The 20,481-nt window shown below is 42.1% G+C and overlaps 1 protein-coding gene across 5 annotated transcripts in view; it reads left to right on the top strand.

Annotated features, from left to right (window-relative positions):
- PLEKHH2 (pleckstrin homology, MyTH4 and FERM domain containing H2) overlaps positions 1-20,481 on the top strand; it is a 204,762-nt gene that overhangs the window by 120,565 nt on the left and 63,716 nt on the right. For all 5 annotated transcript variants that reach the window (XM_073564212.1, XM_073564211.1, XM_073564210.1 and 2 more), the window contains 6 exons: positions 4,227-4,299; positions 6,527-6,618; positions 7,116-7,257; positions 16,120-16,256; positions 17,412-17,522; positions 19,160-19,246. In XM_073564212.1, coding sequence (XP_073420313.1) covers positions 4,227-4,299; positions 6,527-6,618; positions 7,116-7,257; positions 16,120-16,256; positions 17,412-17,522; positions 19,160-19,246 — 642 coding nt within the window. The remainder of the gene's footprint in view (positions 1-4,226; positions 4,300-6,526; positions 6,619-7,115; positions 7,258-16,119; positions 16,257-17,411; positions 17,523-19,159; positions 19,247-20,481) is intronic.

Here is a 20,481-nt window from a genome sequence, read left to right on the forward strand (position 1 = left end):
GCTAGGGAGGGGTAAAATCAAATGGTAAAGTTTGAGGTCCATACCGAACACCTAGTGTCCATGCACAGACCCTGAACATGGACTTCTCCTTGAAGTCTCTGTTACTGTTCGGCTCCAGCAGCTAGAACAACCGGTGTTTCCCATCTATGTGAAAAGTGCGATAAACATTGGCTCTGATCGGCGGCAAATTCGTTACACTGGTCAGAGCTTTGCAGTTCCCACACTGTCATACAGATAACAGCTTGTGAGCCAGCAGCTGTGACTGGCAGTGAAAAGGTTACCGATGGTCAAAGGCGTTGACTGATGAGAGTACTACTCTCATCATCGTATGCCCGGTCTCACTGATAGCAGCAAGAGCAGGCGTATGATGATGAGAATATTCAAAAATAAATAAAATTAAAAAATGGTGTGGGGTCTCACCTTCTTTTCCAGCTCTTCCCACTTGTCCTGTTGCAGTGGCAAGTGTGGTAATATTTATGGGGTTGATGTCAGCTTTATAATGTCAGCTGACATCAAGCCCACAGCTTAGTAATGGGGAGGCGTCTATAAGACACACCCATTAATAATCCCACAGTGAAAATTAAATAAAGACACACACATAAAAAAGTATTTTAATTGAAATAAACACACGGGTAAAAATCCTTTATTTGATATAAACACTACCCACCCTCTTTTACCCATTTATTACTATAAAATTAAAAATAATAAAACAGCATATTCCTCACCTGTCCACTGATAATCCATTTGTCCCACGAAGAGCCCAAAGCTGCTTCATCTAATTACATGACTGAGTGGTGGCATGATGAGACCACTCCACCGTGAATACAGGAGACACTGAGCTGAGCCTGAGAATCGCTGTGTCTGTGACAGGCGGTAACCTCAATGACATCACTGCATGTCACTGAAGCTGCACTCTCAGGCTCAGCTCAGTGTCTCCTGGATTCACGCCTGAGCAGTCGCATTATGTCACCACTCAGCTATGCAATCCAAATGTAGCAGAGTTAAAGCACATTGTGGGACATGTGGATTATTGTCGGACAGATGAGGAATATAGTGTTTTATTATTTTTCATTTTACATTAAAAAATGGTTATAAGAGAGTGGGGAGTGTTTATTTTAAATAAAGGAGTATGTGTTTTTATTTCAAATATGGACTTTTCTCTGTGTCTGTTTTTTAAGACATTTGACTATGGGGTTAGTAATGGGGTTGTCTTATTGGCGCCTCTGCATTACCAACATGTGGGCTTGATGTCAGCTGACATTACAAAGCTGACATCAACCCCACAAATAATAGCCCACTTGCCACCACAACAAGGAAAGTGGAAAGAGTCGGGCAAAGCACCAGAATTAGCGCATCTAATAGATGCGCTTTTTCTGGGGCAGCTGCGGGCTGCTATTGTTAGGCTGGGGGGGCCAATATCCATGGCCACTTCCCAGTCTGAGAATACCAGCACCCAGCTGCTTTAGCTTGGCTGGTTGTCAAAAATTGAGGAAACCCCACACCGTTTTTTAAATTATTTAAATAGTTAATGAAAAAAACGGCGTTTGGGCACCTCTATTTTTTTATAACAAGCCAGATAAGCCAAGACAGTCCACAGCTGTAAGTTGTGCCTGTGCTGGTTAGCAGAAATAGAGGGGACCCCACCACCTTTTTTTTATTTTATTTATTTATTGCAAAGACGTTGGCTGATGAATACTCTCATTATTGCGTCTGCTCTTGCTGCTATCAGCGAGAACGGGCATATGACGATATGAATAGTACTCTCATCAGCCACGCCTGGACAACTGTGACAGGCAGTTACCTTTTTACTGCTGTTCACAGCTACTGGTTCACAAGCTGTCCTTGACAGCGTGGGAACCACAGCGTTCTGACTGGCGGTAATGAACTTACCGCCGTTCAGAGCCGGTGTTTCTCACGCTGTCACACAGATGGGAAACACCGGATATTTGGGCCCCCAAACTAAAGTTTTTTAAAATATGGCAAACCCCACCAGACTTGAACATCCACAGGTTCGCCTAGCACTAGTCGGGACATTTAGTGTAACTAAACTGAATACATGGTCATGCAGGTCATCGACATATAAGTTCTTGCATACATGTATGGTCCTAAAGCAATGTGCCGAAAACCTGGTTAGATAGTATATGCAAATATAGGGCGGGACATGGCATGGAGAATGCATTGACCCCCCTGCGTGTAACCTACCTAGCACCACCCTCCTCCATTGGCATGAAATCTCAATCCAATGGTGGAGGTTGACACTAGGCAGGGAATAATGGTGATGGTCAATATATTTTTATTTCTTCCGATGTACTGTCATTTGAATTTAATTTCTAATCAGCTTTTCTTATGTGCTGGAAAATTTCATTGAGGCAATATGGGTATGAATGAAGTCCGACTGGTGGGATCACACGAATTGGCAAAATCGGGCACTTTTATCCTCTTTAGAATGGCGCGGCAGTGCATATGGTTGTCCATTCACTCTCTATGAGGCTGCTGAGCGTTGCATTTGGCTGTTTCTGGCTGTCGCATAGGGAATGACTAGAGAAGTGACTATGCGTCGCTTTGAAATGTGGATAAAAGTGCCCTGTTGAGAATGAAAATTCTCCGTTCTGCTGATCAGTGCAGGTTCCCGTGGTTGAATCTCCTTCTCCACCAATCAGTAAGTTATCACCTATCATATGAATAGGTAAGGCTAGTTTCACACTTGCTTTTTTTTGCAGCGCGTTTTTCCCGCAAAAAAACGCATTGAAAAAACGCATACATAAGCATACAACTGCTGCGTTTTTTTCAAGCATTTTTATGAGCATGCATGAAAAAACGCAGCGTTTTTATGCGTTTGTATGCGTTTTTAGCGCGTTTTTACCGCGTTTGCGTTTTTTTCCAACATTTTTAGGTGGCCCCTCACACTACCCAAACCCTGACTTTACTAACCCTAACCCTGACCCTAACCCTAACCCTGACCCTAACCCTAACCCTAACCCTGACCCTAACCCTTAACCAAATCATACTTAACCCTAACCCAAACCCTAAACCCTAACTAACCCTAACCCTAACCCTAACCCTAACCCTGACCCTAACCCTGACCCTAACCCTAACCCTGACCCTAACCCTAACCCTGACCCTAACCCTTAACAAAACCATACTTAACCCTGACCCTAACCCTAACCCTAATCCTGACCCTAACCCTGACCCTAACCCTAACCCTAACCCTGACCCTAACCCTTAACCAAACCATACTTAACCCTAATCCTGACCCTAACCCTGACCCTAATCCTTAACAAAACCATACTTAACCCTAACCCTGACCCTAACCCTAACCCTGACCCTAACCCTAACCCTGACCCTAACCCTAACCCTAACCCTAACCCTGACCCTAACCCTTAACCAAACCATACTTAACCCTAATCCTGACCCTAACCCTGACCCTAATCCTTAACAAAACCATACTTAACCCTAACCCTGACCCTAACCCTAACCCTGACCCTAACCCTAACCCTAACCCTGACCCTAACCCTAACCCTAACCCTAACCCTGACCCTAACCCTTAACAAAACCATACTTAACCCTAATCCTGACCCTAACCCTGACCCTAACCCTTAACCAAACCATACTAAACCCTAACCCTGACCCAAAACCCAACCCTAACCCTAACCCTGACCCTAACCCTAACCCTAAACCCCCTTAACTAACCCTAACTCTAACTCAAACCCCTAAATTCCATGGTTAAAAAAAAAAAACGCATATGCAAAAAAACGCTTACATGAGCATGCCAGTGCGCACATATGCGCATCCATAGGCTATAATGGCCATTTTTAGCGCAAAACGTGCGCATATGTGCGCATGCGCTTTTTTGCAGGGCCAAAAAATGCAACATGATGCGTCTGGAAAATCCAATCGCACACCCCAAAAAAACGCAGCGCATGAAAATCGCATACATGCGCTTACAAGCGCGCAGGTATGCGCACCCATGTTAAATATAGGGGAAAAAACGCATGCGCAGGTTAGCGTTTTTTTCCAGTGCTAAAAAACGCAAATGTGAAACCAGCCTCATAACTTGATTTCACCGGACTTCCCCCTTTAAATCTGGAGAGAATCCATGAAGTGTGAACATAACCTTGAAAAGATTGCCCCTAACCTGTATTATGTTGTCACATTTTTACTAATAAATCAATGCATGTGCATACCAGTTCGGGGTGTTTATCATCATTTGTGACATTTATTCACAGGAAAATCGGATATACGCCATTGCTAAATCTGGGATGAGAATGTCAGAAGTTTCGGTGGATCCTAGCATCAAGAGTAAGCGCCACAATTTACGGCATGCCTATACCAAATTTTTAGAAATGCATCTGCAAAATTAGCAAATAAAATGCATAACTAAGAGTGTGTGGACCTTCACACCCTTCCATGGCGTGCGGCGGGCATTAAAATAAAAGATGGCTACTCCCATTGTAAAAGGCATTTCCACAGATTTGGGGAATTTATGTCCACTTACAGTGCCTGCAAGTGCACTTCATTATGTTCACTTGAACTGAAGGGTCAGGGGCCATTACCCACTAAACCTTACAGATGGGTCTAAGCATCAGAATGATCAATGCAGTGAATGCATTTCTATGGTTATTCATTGTTGAATTTCTGTTTTTGTTTTTGGAGTTTGTCACCGATTTTTCTTTTACATCTTATCCTTTTTTTAAGTGTGCCCCTTTTATAAAGCCTATTTTATGTGTTCACCTGTGTTTTTTTATTTTTTAGGTTTGATAATGTGGGCAGTGTTTGGGGTTTTAGATTTTTTTTGTCTGATTTTTCAATTGCGTCTTATTAGAAAATGCGCAATAATGGCACAAAAAAGTAAATTAATTGACGGCCCTGGTGCTCCGAACACAATGGGGTTGCTCCTCACATCACCTCAGACTTTGCGCTACGATGATAACGAGCTCAGGCCTATGTGTGGCCTCATAATTCCAATGTTGACATAGTTTATGGAGGTAACGTGCTACTCCTCCTTTTCGTTTTTGTTAAAGAAAAATATGTGGCTGAAATGGTAACATTGCCATCATTGTCCTAAATATTGTGAGTGAGTTGTGTAAATGTGCCTGACATTAATAAGCAAAGTGTAACATGCTTTTTTTAATAGAAAACAAAATCGTGCCATGATCCATTTCCATGTAAAGTGTGGTTCACAGGCGGATAATACGGATTCTGACTAGGCCTCAGTAAACACTCTCTTTGTTTCCAATAGCAACCAATCAGAGTTCGACTTTCATTTCTGAAATTGCTCTGGTTAAATGAAAGTTGCCTTGTGATTGGTTGCCACTGGCAACAAAGACAACATTTCTTTTAGACCAGTCTTAATAAATCTGCTTCTTTTGTAAAGCTTTAGGGACATAATATGAAGCCAAAATGTATGTTCTTTTTTGGGCTGGAGGCCTTTTCTCATTTGTTTTTGCCATCCGTTCTTCCTGCCTCTTTTAATGGTTGTTGATTTAGTCTTGCTCTTAGTATTCATTATGAAATATTAAAGGGGATGTCCATTTTTTAATGGGCCAATGTTTAGAAATCTATAAAAATAAGAATTCAAGGAAATGCTGATTTCACACATCCACCATTCACAGTTCAACCAGGGGTCTCCTGACCTAAACCCAACAGTCTCTTGGGTCAGGAAATCTGCAACTGATCCGGACTCGAGCCCTGGATGTCAGATGTATGGACCCACCTAAGCACTACTTGCGTTTGGATGCGCCTGCCCCTATAGCGTCGCTGCTCTGATGCTCCCAGGGTGGTCGGTGAACGATGCTGCAGCAGGGATATCCCGTCTAGAACCCGTGACCACTGCAGACAATCACTGACCTCTGCAGTGACAGAGATAGACAATACGATGCAGCAGAAGCCAATGATTGACCGCAGCGGTCATGTGTTGAAGTGTCACCTCTGCAGCATTGTCAAAAAAGGACCTCAGAGAGCTGAGGAGAGACCGGAGTGGCATGGGTGGCAAAGTGTAAAAAAATGCTTAGTTTGTAATTTTAATCATTTTCTACTATTATCCCTTTTTTTTCTTAAAATGTTGACCACTCCTTTAAAAGAATGAAATAATTATAGTAAAAAAGTGTAATTATTATTATTATTATGCATTTGTATAGCGCCATTTATTCCATGGCGCTTTACATGTCAAAAGGGGAATTATAGACAAGTGTAATATATACAAGTATAATAAACAAGTGTAAGACAAGGGACACACAAGTACATAAGGAGAGGGGACCCTGCCCGCGAGGGCTCACAGTCTACAGGGATGGGTGAGGGTACAGTAGGAGAGGGTAGAGCAGGTCGGGCGATGGTTCAGTAGACCAAGGATCATTGCAGGCTGTAGGCTTGTCGGAACAGGTGGGTCTTCAGGTTCTTCTTGAAGGTTTCCGTTGATGGTGAGAGTCTGATGTGTTGCGGCAGGGATAAGAAACAATATAGTAAATATGTTTTAGGTTCATTATGAATGATTGCTCATACATTTTGTGATTTTATTTGTCATCTATAGATGTCTCTACAGCGTCAAGTCCCACATCTGGTGTCTACACATCTCTCATATATAAGAACCTGAGCTCACCTGTCTACACCACATTGAAAGGGGTATGAATGAGAGTAATACTTTTATTTTAAATCTATAATTTGATGATTATATAATATGGTAGATAAATTAGAGAGTTTTTATGTCTTTTTTTCTACAAAGGAGGAGGGCAGAAGGAAATATAGATGGGCTGGCACCTTGTATAGTACGTTAATATATGGTTGCTGTAAATATGACCCACTGGACCTGCACGATCAGCTGAACAAAGTCAATGCTCTTCTCACCAGCGCCCATTCATCCAGGCCCTGCAGCTCATCATTATGTGTGACTGCGCCTAATTCTGTGGCTCTGCTTTATACCGCTAAGTTTTCCATATTGTCATGGCCCCTTTGTTCTAGTGATTGTGGGGATCCCATGTGTTGGACCCTTTTTTACTGATCACACATTGATGGCTTATACTAAAGAAAAGCTATCTGAGAAAACTGTTTTAATCGCAAGCGCTATATTGATAATTATTTTATTTAATTTTAATTTCATTTTTTTCTTCTTAAATATTTAGAAGGCCACTCAGATAAGCACTAGTCCTTTGGAAGACTCATCAGGATCCGAGGAGGAGTTGAGCTCTCGATCAAGTTCTCGGACTTCTGAGTCAGACTGTCGAAACCAGAGTGAAGCAGGAAGTCCTCGGGCTTTGAAAAGAGGCGAGTGTCTGAATACTGACACTGAGATTCTTTAGAGATCTAAAGTTGTAAATAATCACTTTATAATATATGTTCATGCATGCGTTAAAGAGTAACTAAACTCACAGGGTTTGCTTAAAATAATTTTGTTTAGCATGGAATGGTATATGACTTTGCAAATACATTAGGCAACTGCAATTTGTCTTCATTCTCGAAAAAAGTTGTAAGTAAGTGGCTTCCAAACTTGTGCTTTTTTTCAAGTCTCTGCCTTTAGCTGCATTAATATCAGAATGTACTTATTTGGAGTACAGATGATGACAGTGTAAGACTAGCCATACACAATAGATGGCTATTGCTCGGCCAACAGCCATCTCACCCATACACAGGAAAGCTCACTCAGCAGAGGTCTCTATGAGAAAGCTGCTGACTGACACATCGACCAGCAGCTTATCTCTGGGAGAACAATGCGATTGGCAATGCACAATCAGACACTCGCAATCAACATTTCTCCTGACCATCAGTTGGACATATACATATACATTAGACTGTTTTCCAAACACATCGATATTGGCCAGTTCTAGTGTCCAGTTTTCCTGTGTAATAAGGGCCAAGTCAGCACCTATGTCTTGATAAATTTTGGGAGAAGCTGCTGCAGGAAATTTATCTGATAATCAGAATACTTAGAAGAGGAGACAAGTTTTGACCCTTTCACTGCTATCATCTGTACTCCAATATGAAAGCAGTAGGAAAATATATGGGGAAAATGCTGGGGTTTAGAATCCGCTTACATGCAACTTTTTATTATTATTATTATTATTATTATTATTATTATTTTTGTTTTTTTTCTTTTATTATAATTATTATGCATTGATCATATTCTACAGCGATTTACATACATTATGATCTCTGTCCCCAATGGAACTCACAATCCGGGTTCACTATCAGTATGTCTTTGGAGTGTGGAAGGAAGACAGTGATCCCAAAGGAGGCCCATGCAAACACGGGGAGAACATACCAACTCCTTGGTGGGATTGAAGCCAGGACCCCAGCATTTCAAAGGAACAGTGCTAACCACTGAGCCACCCTATACTTTTTACAGGAATGAATACTAATTCCTTAATAAATTGATTTGCAAAGTTTCAAAATTAACTATCTACAGTCATGGCCAAAAGTATTGACACCCCTGCAATTCTGTCAGATAATACTCAGTTTCTTCCTGAAAATGATTGCAAACACAAATTCTTTGGTATTATTATCTTCATTTAATTTGTCTTAAATGAAAAAACACAAAAAGAATTGTCCTAAAGCCAAATTGGATATAATTCCACACCAAACTTAAAAAAGAGGGTGGACAAAAGTATTGGCACTGTTCGAAAAATCATGTGATGCTTCTCTAATTTGTGTAATTAACAGCACCTGTAACTTACCTGTGGCACCCAACAGGTGTTGGCAATAACTAAATCACACTTGCAGCCAGTTAACATGGATTAAAGTTGACTCAACCTCTTTCCTGTGTCCTTGTGTGTACCACATTGAGCATGGAGAAAAGAAAGAAGACCAAAGAACTGTATGAGGACTTGAGAAACCAAATTGTGAGGAAGCATGAGCAATCTCAAGGCTACAAGTCCATCTCCAAAGACCTGAATGTTCCTGTGTCTACCGTGCGCAGTGTCATCAAGAAGTTTAAAGCCCATGGCACTGTGGCTAACCTCCCTAGATGTGGCCGGAAAAGAAAACTTGACAAGAGATTTCAACGCAAGATTGTGCGGATGTTGGATAAAGAACCTCCACTAACATCCAAACAAGTTCAAGCTGCCCTGCAGTCCGAGGGTACAACGGTGTCAACCCGTACTATCCGTCGGCATCTGAATGAAAAGGGACTGTATGGTAGGAGACCCAGGAAGACTCCACTTCTTACCCCGAGACATAAAAAAGCCAGGCTGGAGTTTGCCAAAACTTACCTGAAAAAGCCTAAAACATTTTGGAAGAATGTTCTCTGGTCAGATGAGACAAAAGTAGAGCTTTTAGGGCAAAAGCATCAACATAGAGTTTACAGGAGAAAAAAGAGGCATTCAAAGAAAAGTACACGGTCCCTACAGTCAAACATGGCGGAGGTTCCCTGATGTTTTAGGGTTGCTTTGCTGCCTCTGGCACTGGACTGCTTGACCGTGTGCATGGCATTATGAAGTCAGAAGACTACCAACAAATTTTGCAGCATAATTTAGAGCCCAGTGTGAGAAAGCTGGGTCTACCTCAGAGGTCATGGGTCTTCCAGCAGGACAATAACCCAAAACACACTTCAAAAAGCACTAGAAAATGGTTTGTGAGGAAGCACTGGAGACTTCTAAGGTGGCCAGCAATGAGTCCAGACCTGAATCCCATAGAACACCTGTGGAGAGATCTAAAAATGGCAGTTTGGAGAAGGCACCCTTCAAATATCAGGGACCTGGAGTAGTTTGCCAAAGAAGAATGGTCTAAAATTCCAGCAGAGCATTGTAAGAAACTCATTGATGGTTACCGGAAGCGGTTGGTCGCAGTTATTTTGGCTAAAGGTTGTGCAATCAAGTATTAGGCTGAGGGTGCCAATACTTTTGTCCGGCCCATTTTTGGAGTTTTGTGTGAAATGATCAATGTTTTGCTTTTTGCTTCATTCTATTTTGTGTTTTTTCATTTGAGACAAATTAAATGAAGATAATAATACCAAAGAATTTGTGTTTGCAATCATTTTCAGGAAGAAACTGAATATTATCTGACTGAATTGCAGGGGTGTCAATACTTTTGGCCATGACTGTATAAGATTGCAGCATTATTTTCCTTAATCCTTTTGGAAAATACAAAATAGCAAATTCATTGCTTGCTAAGGGCGACTACTTCACTTTTTCCTTTGAGTCAGTTTTGATCATTTTCTCTCACCCAAGGACTCTGAGTTTATAATCCTAAAAATAGACAGAATAAATACATGTCCACTTTTAATTACACATAGTAGCAAATTTTGCTATTATCATCATACACACAAACTATAATGTTAATTAGGGCTAATCATTTATTTGGTAATCAGTAATAAAAAAAATAGTTCTAGACCCTACATTATTGATACCTACTGTACATTATCATATATTTCATGTTCTATTGTAGAAGTTCATTGTAGGATTATTGTCTCTACCTATTACCTCTATAATCATGTGACTGAATTAGCTTGTACTTGGCAAATGTAATGTCACATGTGACTGGATACACCACCTCCAGCAGGGCGAATTTCTATAACACCCGTGAACCTGGATACACTGCCTCCAGCAGCTCGAATTTAAACAGAGTTAAGGGAAACACCGGGGAAACCGTTACAATGGAGGGCCTTGCAATAGGGAACGGGGACGTGGAGACCTCCTGCACTCCCCTGAGTCAGTGTCCCTACACTCCTGATGATCCCTAGGCAGGTTCCGCACCTGGCGATGAGCTGGATACCTCAAATCCCTAGCTCGCCATGCACCTATCCCTTTCTAGTGAACTGGACGGTGCAGAAACTAATCCTGCCACTGCACTAATACACACACAAGGAAAGTCACAAACAGGGAAAAACACCACTTAGCTTTGCTCTGTTGCTATTGCTACCAGCAACAGAGTACAACACCAAAGTTCAGATTCACCCCTGAAGCTCGACACTTGAATTCAGCTTCTGCCTGAAGCTATTACACCAGAGCTCCCCTGAGCTGCTAGGAACTCCTCTCTGTAGTTCCTTCCTTCCCCAGACTTGGTTGGAAATGAGCAATATCACCACCAGTGAGTGTGACCACCTGCAACTCCTTTATAGGTAGGAGCCAGGGAATCACACCTGCTTCATAATCACGTGCAATAACACTAGCGGCCACCGGGGGCAACTAAACTGAAGTAACCAGAGTGCAGTGACCCTAATGGCCACCGGGGGCAAAACTAACTTTAAGCAAACAGCTTAAAGGAAAAAAAAAGGTTACTTGTGCAAAATCTGTCATAATCCAACCTGGATCATGACAGCAAATTTTCCAAATGGCCTTGTGGAACATTTCATTTTCTTTGCCCCAGAAGTGTTTAATACAACCACACCGTTTCTATACCCCCTTTCCAATTCCCTGAATGAGCGGCACCAAGGAGATTTACCAACTCCCAAGGTGCGGGATCTGCCTAGAAGTTTCTCGACAATTGGCCGAGATCTTGGGTAGCTCACTTAAGGCACACTGTAATTGGCTTACATAACATTGTAAAGTATTAATAACACAAGTAGACTTAGTAGCCATCAGCTGTAGCAATTGCACATGTGGCTCTAATAATGAACACAACCTTGGAAACAAGTCATAGAACTTATTTCTCCAGATTCGGTATTTGGAACAGATGTTGTATTCCTGTCTTGGAAAAGTGAAATGGACAACAGCTGGAAAAACGTTACTGATAATGTGAAAAAAATTCAAGATATTTCCAATCACATAATTTGCTCATGAAGATATTTTGCAGTTTCCTAGTATACAGACATACATATCTATGCCTGTCGCCACCTTATTTCCAGTGAAATTTTCACTGGCGAACCTTTTAGGGACTTCGGAACGGCACAGGCATGCCACATGTGATACACAGGTCTGTAGCAATATCCCTTTTCTAGTTCCTTTTGTAGATCGTCTCATTTAAAAAAAAAAAGTAGATCCCATCCGGAGGAAAGTTTTATCACTAGTGGACTAGAGTATATTAAAATCTATGGTACTACAGTAGAAAGTGCAGAGGTGGATCCACCAGACTCCACCGCTGCATAGAAGGTGGTCAGTGCTGCTCAGTGATGTCATCATGTTTGGCAGCGCTTTGCACCATGGTGGTACTTAGGAATCTGGGAGCTTCATAGCAAAGATCCAAAATGGAGCTCCCCCAAGCTGCCATTAAATTATCCATACGATTTCTACAATAGGGTCGTGGAGGCACAATGGGGATGGCAGAGCACTCCCACATCTCACCTCTTGAATGCTGATGTTGTTCTTCAACACTTACACTTCTCTCATACCTCAAGATCAGACAATAGAGCAGGTGGAGGCGTTGGTCTGCTCCTATCACCAAAATGTACCTTTCAGGTTATCCCTCAAGTACCCTCACTAGTTTTCCCTTCTTTTGAGGTCCATGCCGTCAGACTCTACACCCCCTTCTCCATGTGAGTGGCGGTGGTGTATCGTCCTCCCGGCCCCTCCCATCAGTTCCTGGATCATTTTGCCACTTGGCTTCCACATTTTCTCTCCTGTGACATCCCTACCCTCATCATGGGAGATTTCAACATCCCCATTGCTCTTCCCCTCTCACCATCTGCTACTCACCTTTTATCTCTAACCTCCTCATTTGGCCTTTCACAGCTTACTAATTCTCCAACGCATGAAGACGGAAATTCCCTCGACTTGGTCTTCTCTCGGCTTTGTGCAGTGGATGATTTTGCAAACTCCCCTCTCCCGCTCTCTGACCACAATCTTCTTTCATTCTCTATCAAGAACTGCCTGGCTGCTCAGGTCACCCCAACTGTCCAGACTTATAGAAACATACAGGCCATTAACACCCAGAAACTTATGAAGAACTTGCAGTCTTCATTGGCCCCTATCTCCTCCCTCTCATGTCTTGATTCTGCATTGAAGCATTACAATGAAACACTTCAAAGTGCCCTGGATGAATTTGCACCCCCTATAAATAGAACACCACAACGCAGACGGCGACAACCCTGGCACACGGTGCAAACACGTTTCCTGCAGCAGTGCTCCACGTGCGCCGAACGTCTGTGGAGAAAATCCAATCTACATGAAGATTTCATCCATTTTAAGTCTATGCTTAGAACATACAACACTGCCCTTCACCTCTCCAAACAAGCCTATTTCAACACCCTCATCACCTCACTGTCCAATAACCCGAAACGTCTCTTTGACACTTTTCATTCTCTACTCAATCCAAGAGTACAGGCCCCAACCACGGAGCTCCGAGCTGACGATCTGGCCAATTACTTCAAAGAAAAAATTGACCAGATTCGACAGGAAATTATCTCCCAATCACCTCATACCATGCACTGTCCTCCCTCCCCCACTGCATCTAACTCACTCTCTGATTTTGAACCAGTCACAGAAGAAGAAGTAAGCAGGCTCCTTGCATCTTCTCGCCCAACTACTTGCACCAGTGACCCATTTCCGTCACATCTCCTCCAGTCCCTTTCCCCTGCTGTCACCCCTCACCTAACTAAAATATTTAACCTCTCTCTCTCTTCTGGTATTTTTCCCTCCTCATTTAAGCATGCCATCATACATCCACTACTTAAAAAACCATCCCTCGACCAAAACTGTGCCGCTAACTATAGACCTGTCTCTAATCTTCCCTTCATCTCTAAACTCCTGGAACGCCTGGTCCACTCCCGTCTTATCCGCTATCTCTCAGAAAACTCTGTTCTCGACCCTCTCCAATCCGGTTTCCGCTCTTTACACTCCACTCAAACTGCCCTCACTAAAGTCTCTAATGATCTGCTAACAGCTAAATCAAATGGTCATTACTCCATGCTAATTCTCTTGGATCTCTCTGCAGCATTCGACACTGTGGATCATCAGCTCCTCCTCACTATGCTCCGTTCCATTGGCCTCAAGGACACCGTTCTCTCCTGGTTCTCCTCCTATCTCTCCGACCGCTCCTTTACTGTATCTTTTGCCGGTTCCTCCTCCTCCTCTCATCTTCCCCTTACTGTTGGGGTCCCCCAAGGATCGGTTCTAGGCCCCCTCCTCTTCTCCTTGTACACTGCCCCTATTGGTCAAACAATCAGTAGATTTGGTTTCCAGTACCATCTCTATGCTGATGACACCCAATTATACGCTTCTTCTCCTGACATCACGCCAGCCTTTCTAGAAAACACCGGCGATTGTCTAAACGCTGTGTCTAATATCATGTCCTCTCTATATCTGAAACTGAACCTGTCAAAGACTGAACTCCTGGTGTTTCCTCCCTCTACTAATGTACCTATACCCGACATTGCCATTTCTGTGTGTGGTTCCACTATTACTCCCCAGCAACAGGCCCGCTGTCTTGGGGTCATACTTGATTCCGAGCTTTCCTTTGCCCCCCACATTCGATCACTGGCTCGCTCTTGTCATCTGCACCTCAAAAACATTTCTAGAATTCGACCTTTTCTTACTTTTGACTCTGCAAAAACTCTTACTGTTTCTCTTATTCATTCTCGTCTCGACTATTGTAACTCTCTTCTAATCGGTCTCCCTCTTACCAAACTCTCCCCTCTCCAATCTGTCTTGAATGCTGCAGCCAGGATCATATTCCTCACCAATCGTTACACCGATGCCTCTACCTTGTGCCAGTCATTACACTGGCTACCCATCCACTCCAGAATTCAGTATAAACTTATTACCCTCACCCACAAAGCCCTCCATGGCTCAGCACCACCCTACATCTCCTCCCTTGTTTCAGTATACCACCCTACCCGCGCCCTCCGTTCTGCTGATGACCTGAGGTTAGTATCCTCAATAGTCAGAACCTCCCACTCCCGTCTCCAAAACTTTACACGTGCCGCGCCAATTCTTTGGAATGCACTTCCCAGGTCAATACGATTAGTCCCCAATCCCCACAATTTTAAGCGTGTCCTGAAAACGCATTTATTCAGACTGGCCTATCGCCTCAACACTTTAACCTAATCTATCCCTGTGTGGCACAGCCAAAAGTTTTACCATAACCAGATTTCCCGCATAATGTTCCCACATGCTTTATGCATCCATTAGCCCTCTGTGTCTGTACTGTTACACACTTAACATTATGGCTGGTCCATACAATCAGGGCAACTGTTACCACCCACCTCTCGTGTCTACCTCTTTCCTCATAGACTGTAAGCTTGCGAGCAGGGCCCTCTTTCCTCTTGGTATCTGTTATAATTTACTGTATGTGATTATTGTTATGCTGTAATGTCTATTGTCTGTACAAATCCCCTCTGAAATGTAAAGTGCTGCGGAATATGTCGGCGCTATAAAAATAAAATTTATTATTATTATTATTATCTAAGGGATTAAGACATTGTAATCCAAGCAAGCTCCAGCAGATGCCTGCAGTGAGCCCAGTCCATACAAATCCTCCTGACTTATGTCAGGAGAAGAGGGCAGTCACGAGGACGGTGGCAGAACAATTCGCACAGCTTCCTTCCCCCCCCAGTTTCTGAGCCCCAAAGCATTCACTGTGCTGTCAGGAGCTTTACACCACCACAATACTTGGCATACAAGGACAAAAGTTAAGGAGACCATTCACATGAGATGAACTGAATTGGCTGAATTTAGTTGGGAGTGGACATCATATGTATGGGGGTGTCCTGACTCACTTCCAATGGCATATGTTATGAGAAAGAATGGTCATGTTAGATTTCCATATGCTTGATCCTTTGTTGTCCAGGGAGTTTTCTGGCAGTGTTTTAGTCCACTTTCTACATTGAGAAGGCAGGGAGATTTGGAGCGTGCATACTGTACATAGGGAAGGGGAGGTTGGGCATATTACCGTAGCTATCGGCTGACTAAGGTGTATAGCTACTTTCAGAACTACTATATGTTGCCTTAAAGGGGGTTTCCTGCTATTCTGTCTTAAGACATATACATATGTGATATAGTTTTACCTATCGGGGTCCAAATTCTAAATGTCCCTTAACATCTTGCACAGCTTGTAGGTAGTGAATGAGTCTGTTACAGTTTTTTGCTATAATCGCCTGCTCATTTAAATAATTGGCTTAGATCCCATCAATAAAATGGAAATGGCCAGGTTATATCCTAAAATATAACCTAATTTCTACAGCAGATAAACCCCTTTAAGGTATTTTTTTTTTCCAACTGATCCGATGGGCTTAATTATAGGAATATCTTCTCTCCACAGGCATCTCGTTTTCCTCCATGACGTCAGACAGTGACTATGCCATTCCGCCCGATGCTTATTCCATTGACAGTGAATTCTCAGAACCAGAACAGAAGCTTCCAAAAACCTGTTCCTCATCAAGTGACAATAGCAAAAATGTAAGCCACATGGACCGGAATACCTAACTATCGCTTTCCATCTGCATATTTTCTAACATATGTACTGAATTATTAATATTATTGAAGTCATATTGGGATAATTCCGAAATTCCTATTGTTTTCATCTACTTGGAAATACCATTTCTTATTTTCTAGAGTAGTGATTAAATTGTGTGATTGCATAACGAACATCCAATATGGCCACCACTACAGCGTCGACAGGAGTTGCCATCTAGCTTGCATATGTGCCCATATTTGCCAACTTTACCAGGATGTTTGGGAAGAAGCTGGTATAAGGGAAGAACTTCCATTCATGTCTATGGGTCCGTGGAAAAAAATTGGACCACACTTGGTCAAATTTTCGCTGACTTGACAATATAGAGAAGGTGGAGAAACTTTTTTTCTTTCTGACAAAATCAGATCCCACTCTGATCTCAGATGAGAAAAAAATGGTCGTGTGACCCTGACCTTATTGTGTATAATCTAATCAAAATCTTATATCTTATATTTTCATCAGGAAATCATAAACTTTAACCTTTAATCACATCTACATAACGAATAGAGCAATAAATAATGAAAGGATATCAAAGTCCCACATCCGGGTCCAGGTATGGACTGGGGCTGAAATTCAGCCCTGGCATTTGGAATCACATAGGCCCATGTTATTCCCCGTCCCCAAGAAACAGATGGGATATATTACTAATATTACCCTGGATGGAGGAAAGGAAGATTTACTACACGATCAATATTTCTAATGATACCTGTGGCCTGCTGTGGTAAGTGACGGAGTCAGTGACTTTGTGCTCCGTCACAATTCTTAACAGTATGGGTGTCTTAAGAACACTGATTCTGTTAACAATGTAGCAGACAAGACACTCCACGACCAGACAGGCCCTTCTGGCATTTCCCAGATTTGCCAGATGTCCAGTCCGGCCCTGTCCGGGTCCTACGACCGTGAAAAGTGCATCCCGAAGGGAATTGTCTGTTTGTTGTCATCATCTCTTCTACTTCTCTCGTGCTGCCCTCTGTGGTCTGCAGGGTTAAAGATCCATGTAGCAGAAACAGCTGTCAGTCTATGCCATAATCAGTGGCAAAAGTCTTAGTTCTTTATTATCTCCTGATATGCCGTGACTTCTATATGTATGTATATTTAAGGAGCTGTTGGAGAAATCTGGATACTTGTTAAAAATGGGAGGAAAATTGAAAACATGGAAGAGAAGATGGTTTGTACTTAAAGGTGGCGAACTGCTGTACTACAAATCTCCAGTAAGTAACATCAGAACATTTGACTTTTTTTTTTCTTTTTTTTAATCATCAATCTGATGAAAATACAACTCTTCGTAGTTAAACTTAACAACTGCCAGTGGAGAGTCAAAAGGCAAAAAAAGTTGTTTCGTGGCTGGTGCTTTGAAGTGATTTTTTATTTTATTGGGGGCAGGGGGTGTAAGAAAAGAAAGGTCCCGATTCATCAAGAGTGGTGAATATTTGACCAATCTTTACGAGGAGGCGTGTAGGAGTCAGACCCAGACGCATCTGATTCATGAAGAAACGCATGCCTACAACGAACCAGGTGTTCAGAGGTGGTCATTTACCATGTCATTTTTGGTCCAGTATTCTTTTTTATTAATTTTATCATTTATCTTCATAGCCTTGGGAGCCTTGATACAGAACTCCAAATCCCCTACATAGATAAAGAATAAAATGGTGTTTGTACTTTCAGAGAACCTGATCGATAGTGTGATAAATAGAAATTCTGCAATTAATTTATTTAAAAAATGATGGAGACAACTCATCAAAGCAATTTCGCCATAGTTTTACCGTAAATTGCTTTGAAAAGTCATACAATTTTTGCACAATTCGGAATATTGGAAAAATGTTACGTCTTTTCAATCAAGTTTCTCTAAAATGGGTGGAGCTGGGGCCGGAAGGGGCGCAACGGGGGCTTGACGCCGCAGCTAGTCTAATCCATGTTGAGCTGTGGTATTTCCTATGCCAAAAATCTTACTTCAGTCAGAGACTAGAGTAAGAGTTCTAGTGTGGCACACACCACTCGTCAGACTCTTCGGATTTAGTAAGAGGCATGCACCTCTTCATGAATTAGGAGTGTCTGACTCCTACACGCCTCCTCCCCAAGACTGGCCTAATAATTGCCACTCTGGATGAATTGTGACCATTCATTTCTTATTCCCCCGCTCAAAAAAATAAATAAATCACTTCAAATCGCAAGCCACTAGGCAACCATTTTGTGCTTGCTTATGTCTACTGCCTGTTGTTAAGTTTAATCCATGTCTAGAAGCAGAGTCACAGAGTTATATCAGGAAATGGGACAGCTTTATATCATTTTGCCCCAGCTCTTCCATCTATCAACTGCATACAGGCATAACAGAGAGGTAGAGTTTCAGGTCAAAGCAGTCGACAGAATCAATGCCTGCAAGGAATTGATAAAATAATAATTTCCAGCTCTTATAGTGCAGGCAGAATGTTGATTATGGGGGATTGCCCATTTAAAAAGTGGTATTTAAGAAGGGCAATCCCATGCAAGTTGGACTTATAGGAGCATTGCATGGCCTATAAGTCTCCTTACACTGGCATGTCAAACTCGACAAGGAAAGCCTTTACCCCTTTAGAAACTTAAAGGCTGTATTCACATGTGATAGTTTTTGTCATGTTCTGTTTAAAACTACAATATAACTGTGTGAATACAACATTAGGACACAAGACAGGTGGCGACTGACCCTCGTTAGTATATCTGCAGATTCCGTGGGATATGCTCTGTTTTGGTAGAGAGCACTAAGCACAAGCATAGGCAGGGTTATGAACTTGTCAGGAACAATGGTTTATATTTTAGGGGTTTTTTTACCTTTTTAAGTCCAGCTCCGAGATAATTGTATTTTTCCCCACAGAGTGATGTAATACGAAAACCGCAGGGTCAAATTGAATTAAATTCCTACAGTCACATAGTGAGAGGTGACGGGAAACAGACCGTGCAGGTAATGCAATAATCATGGATAATGAATTAATTTGTATAGCTTTCTACTCTTCTTGCAGGTCGAATTCTCATCAGGCAGTGAATGTGGAAACATAGCTTTTCACCAGACTTTCCTTTCTTTGTGCTTTGTCGTGTTGCAATCTACAACATGTGAAATGCAATCTTTTAATTCTGAAACAGTTCTTTAAAGGTTACGTACACTTTTGCACATTTTTTTTTTACTGTTCATTTTCATCCTCAAAGCAAAGTTAAGCTGCTTTCTAAATAGTTTTCATTTTTTAATTGTTATACTCTTTTGCTGTTCCAGAATAAGGCCTTTATCTTGTTGAGTGGTTTACACAAATGTTACAAATCTATCACGGCACATCTCTGCTATTTTCTCCCTTTTTTTTTCTTAGTTGTTAGAGATAGCAACAGGGAGGAGGAAAGGTTTGTACACAGATCTGCAGAATTGAAAGGGAAGGAAGTATGTGTAGTCTTAGGGGAGGCAGAGAAAACGATCTAGAGAAAAAGAGCAAAGCAAATAAAGGAGAAATAGGTGCAGCCTAGAATCTGTGCTGATATATGAGCCATGAAGACAGCAGCACCCTGGATGCACACAGAGCTGACATCCAGCCAGTATTACTGGGAGAGACACTCCCACGAGAGAAACATCTGAAAATGGAATCCGGCTGCAAACTGCTTATCAGGAATGTGAAATGTAATGAAGGAATGAAAATTGCAAACTGAAACTTAGTGCATTTTAGTTAAAGGGAACCTGTCAGATCCCCCATAACCCCAGAACCACCAACAGTTGTGTCTACATAGCTAAATTCCCTGCCTAACGGCCCCTTTATTACATTACATACATAAATAGGCCTTTAGAAAAAGTATATGTAAATGAGGGCTTTGACTAGTTGATGCATTGCGTTGATCCTCTGAAGCCTGGTGTACTCTTCTTCACCTCCAATCATGTGCAGCTGCTTCAGAGGATCAATACAGTGAGAGAAAGAAGCCACGCTAATGTGCGAGGTATGTAAAGCACTGGTGATGATGTCGGCACTTGTAAGCCATGTTATCACACCCACAGGGGCGTGATAACATGCTAAGTGGGCCGACTAGTCTGGGGACACTAACGCCCCATCGAATAGACAAAGGCCACATTTATATATCATAAATGGACTTTAGAAATGCTTTTTCTAAAGATCTGCTTATGTACAGTGGCATGCAAAAGTTTAGGCACCCCGGTCAAAATTA

The sequence above is a fragment of the Dendrobates tinctorius genome, unplaced genomic scaffold (genome assembly GCF_039654945.1).
Source record: "Dendrobates tinctorius isolate UK_male_01 unplaced genomic scaffold, ASM3965494v1 ptg000434l, whole genome shotgun sequence".
NCBI classification, from domain to species: Eukaryota; Metazoa; Chordata; class Amphibia; order Anura; family Dendrobatidae; genus Dendrobates; species Dendrobates tinctorius.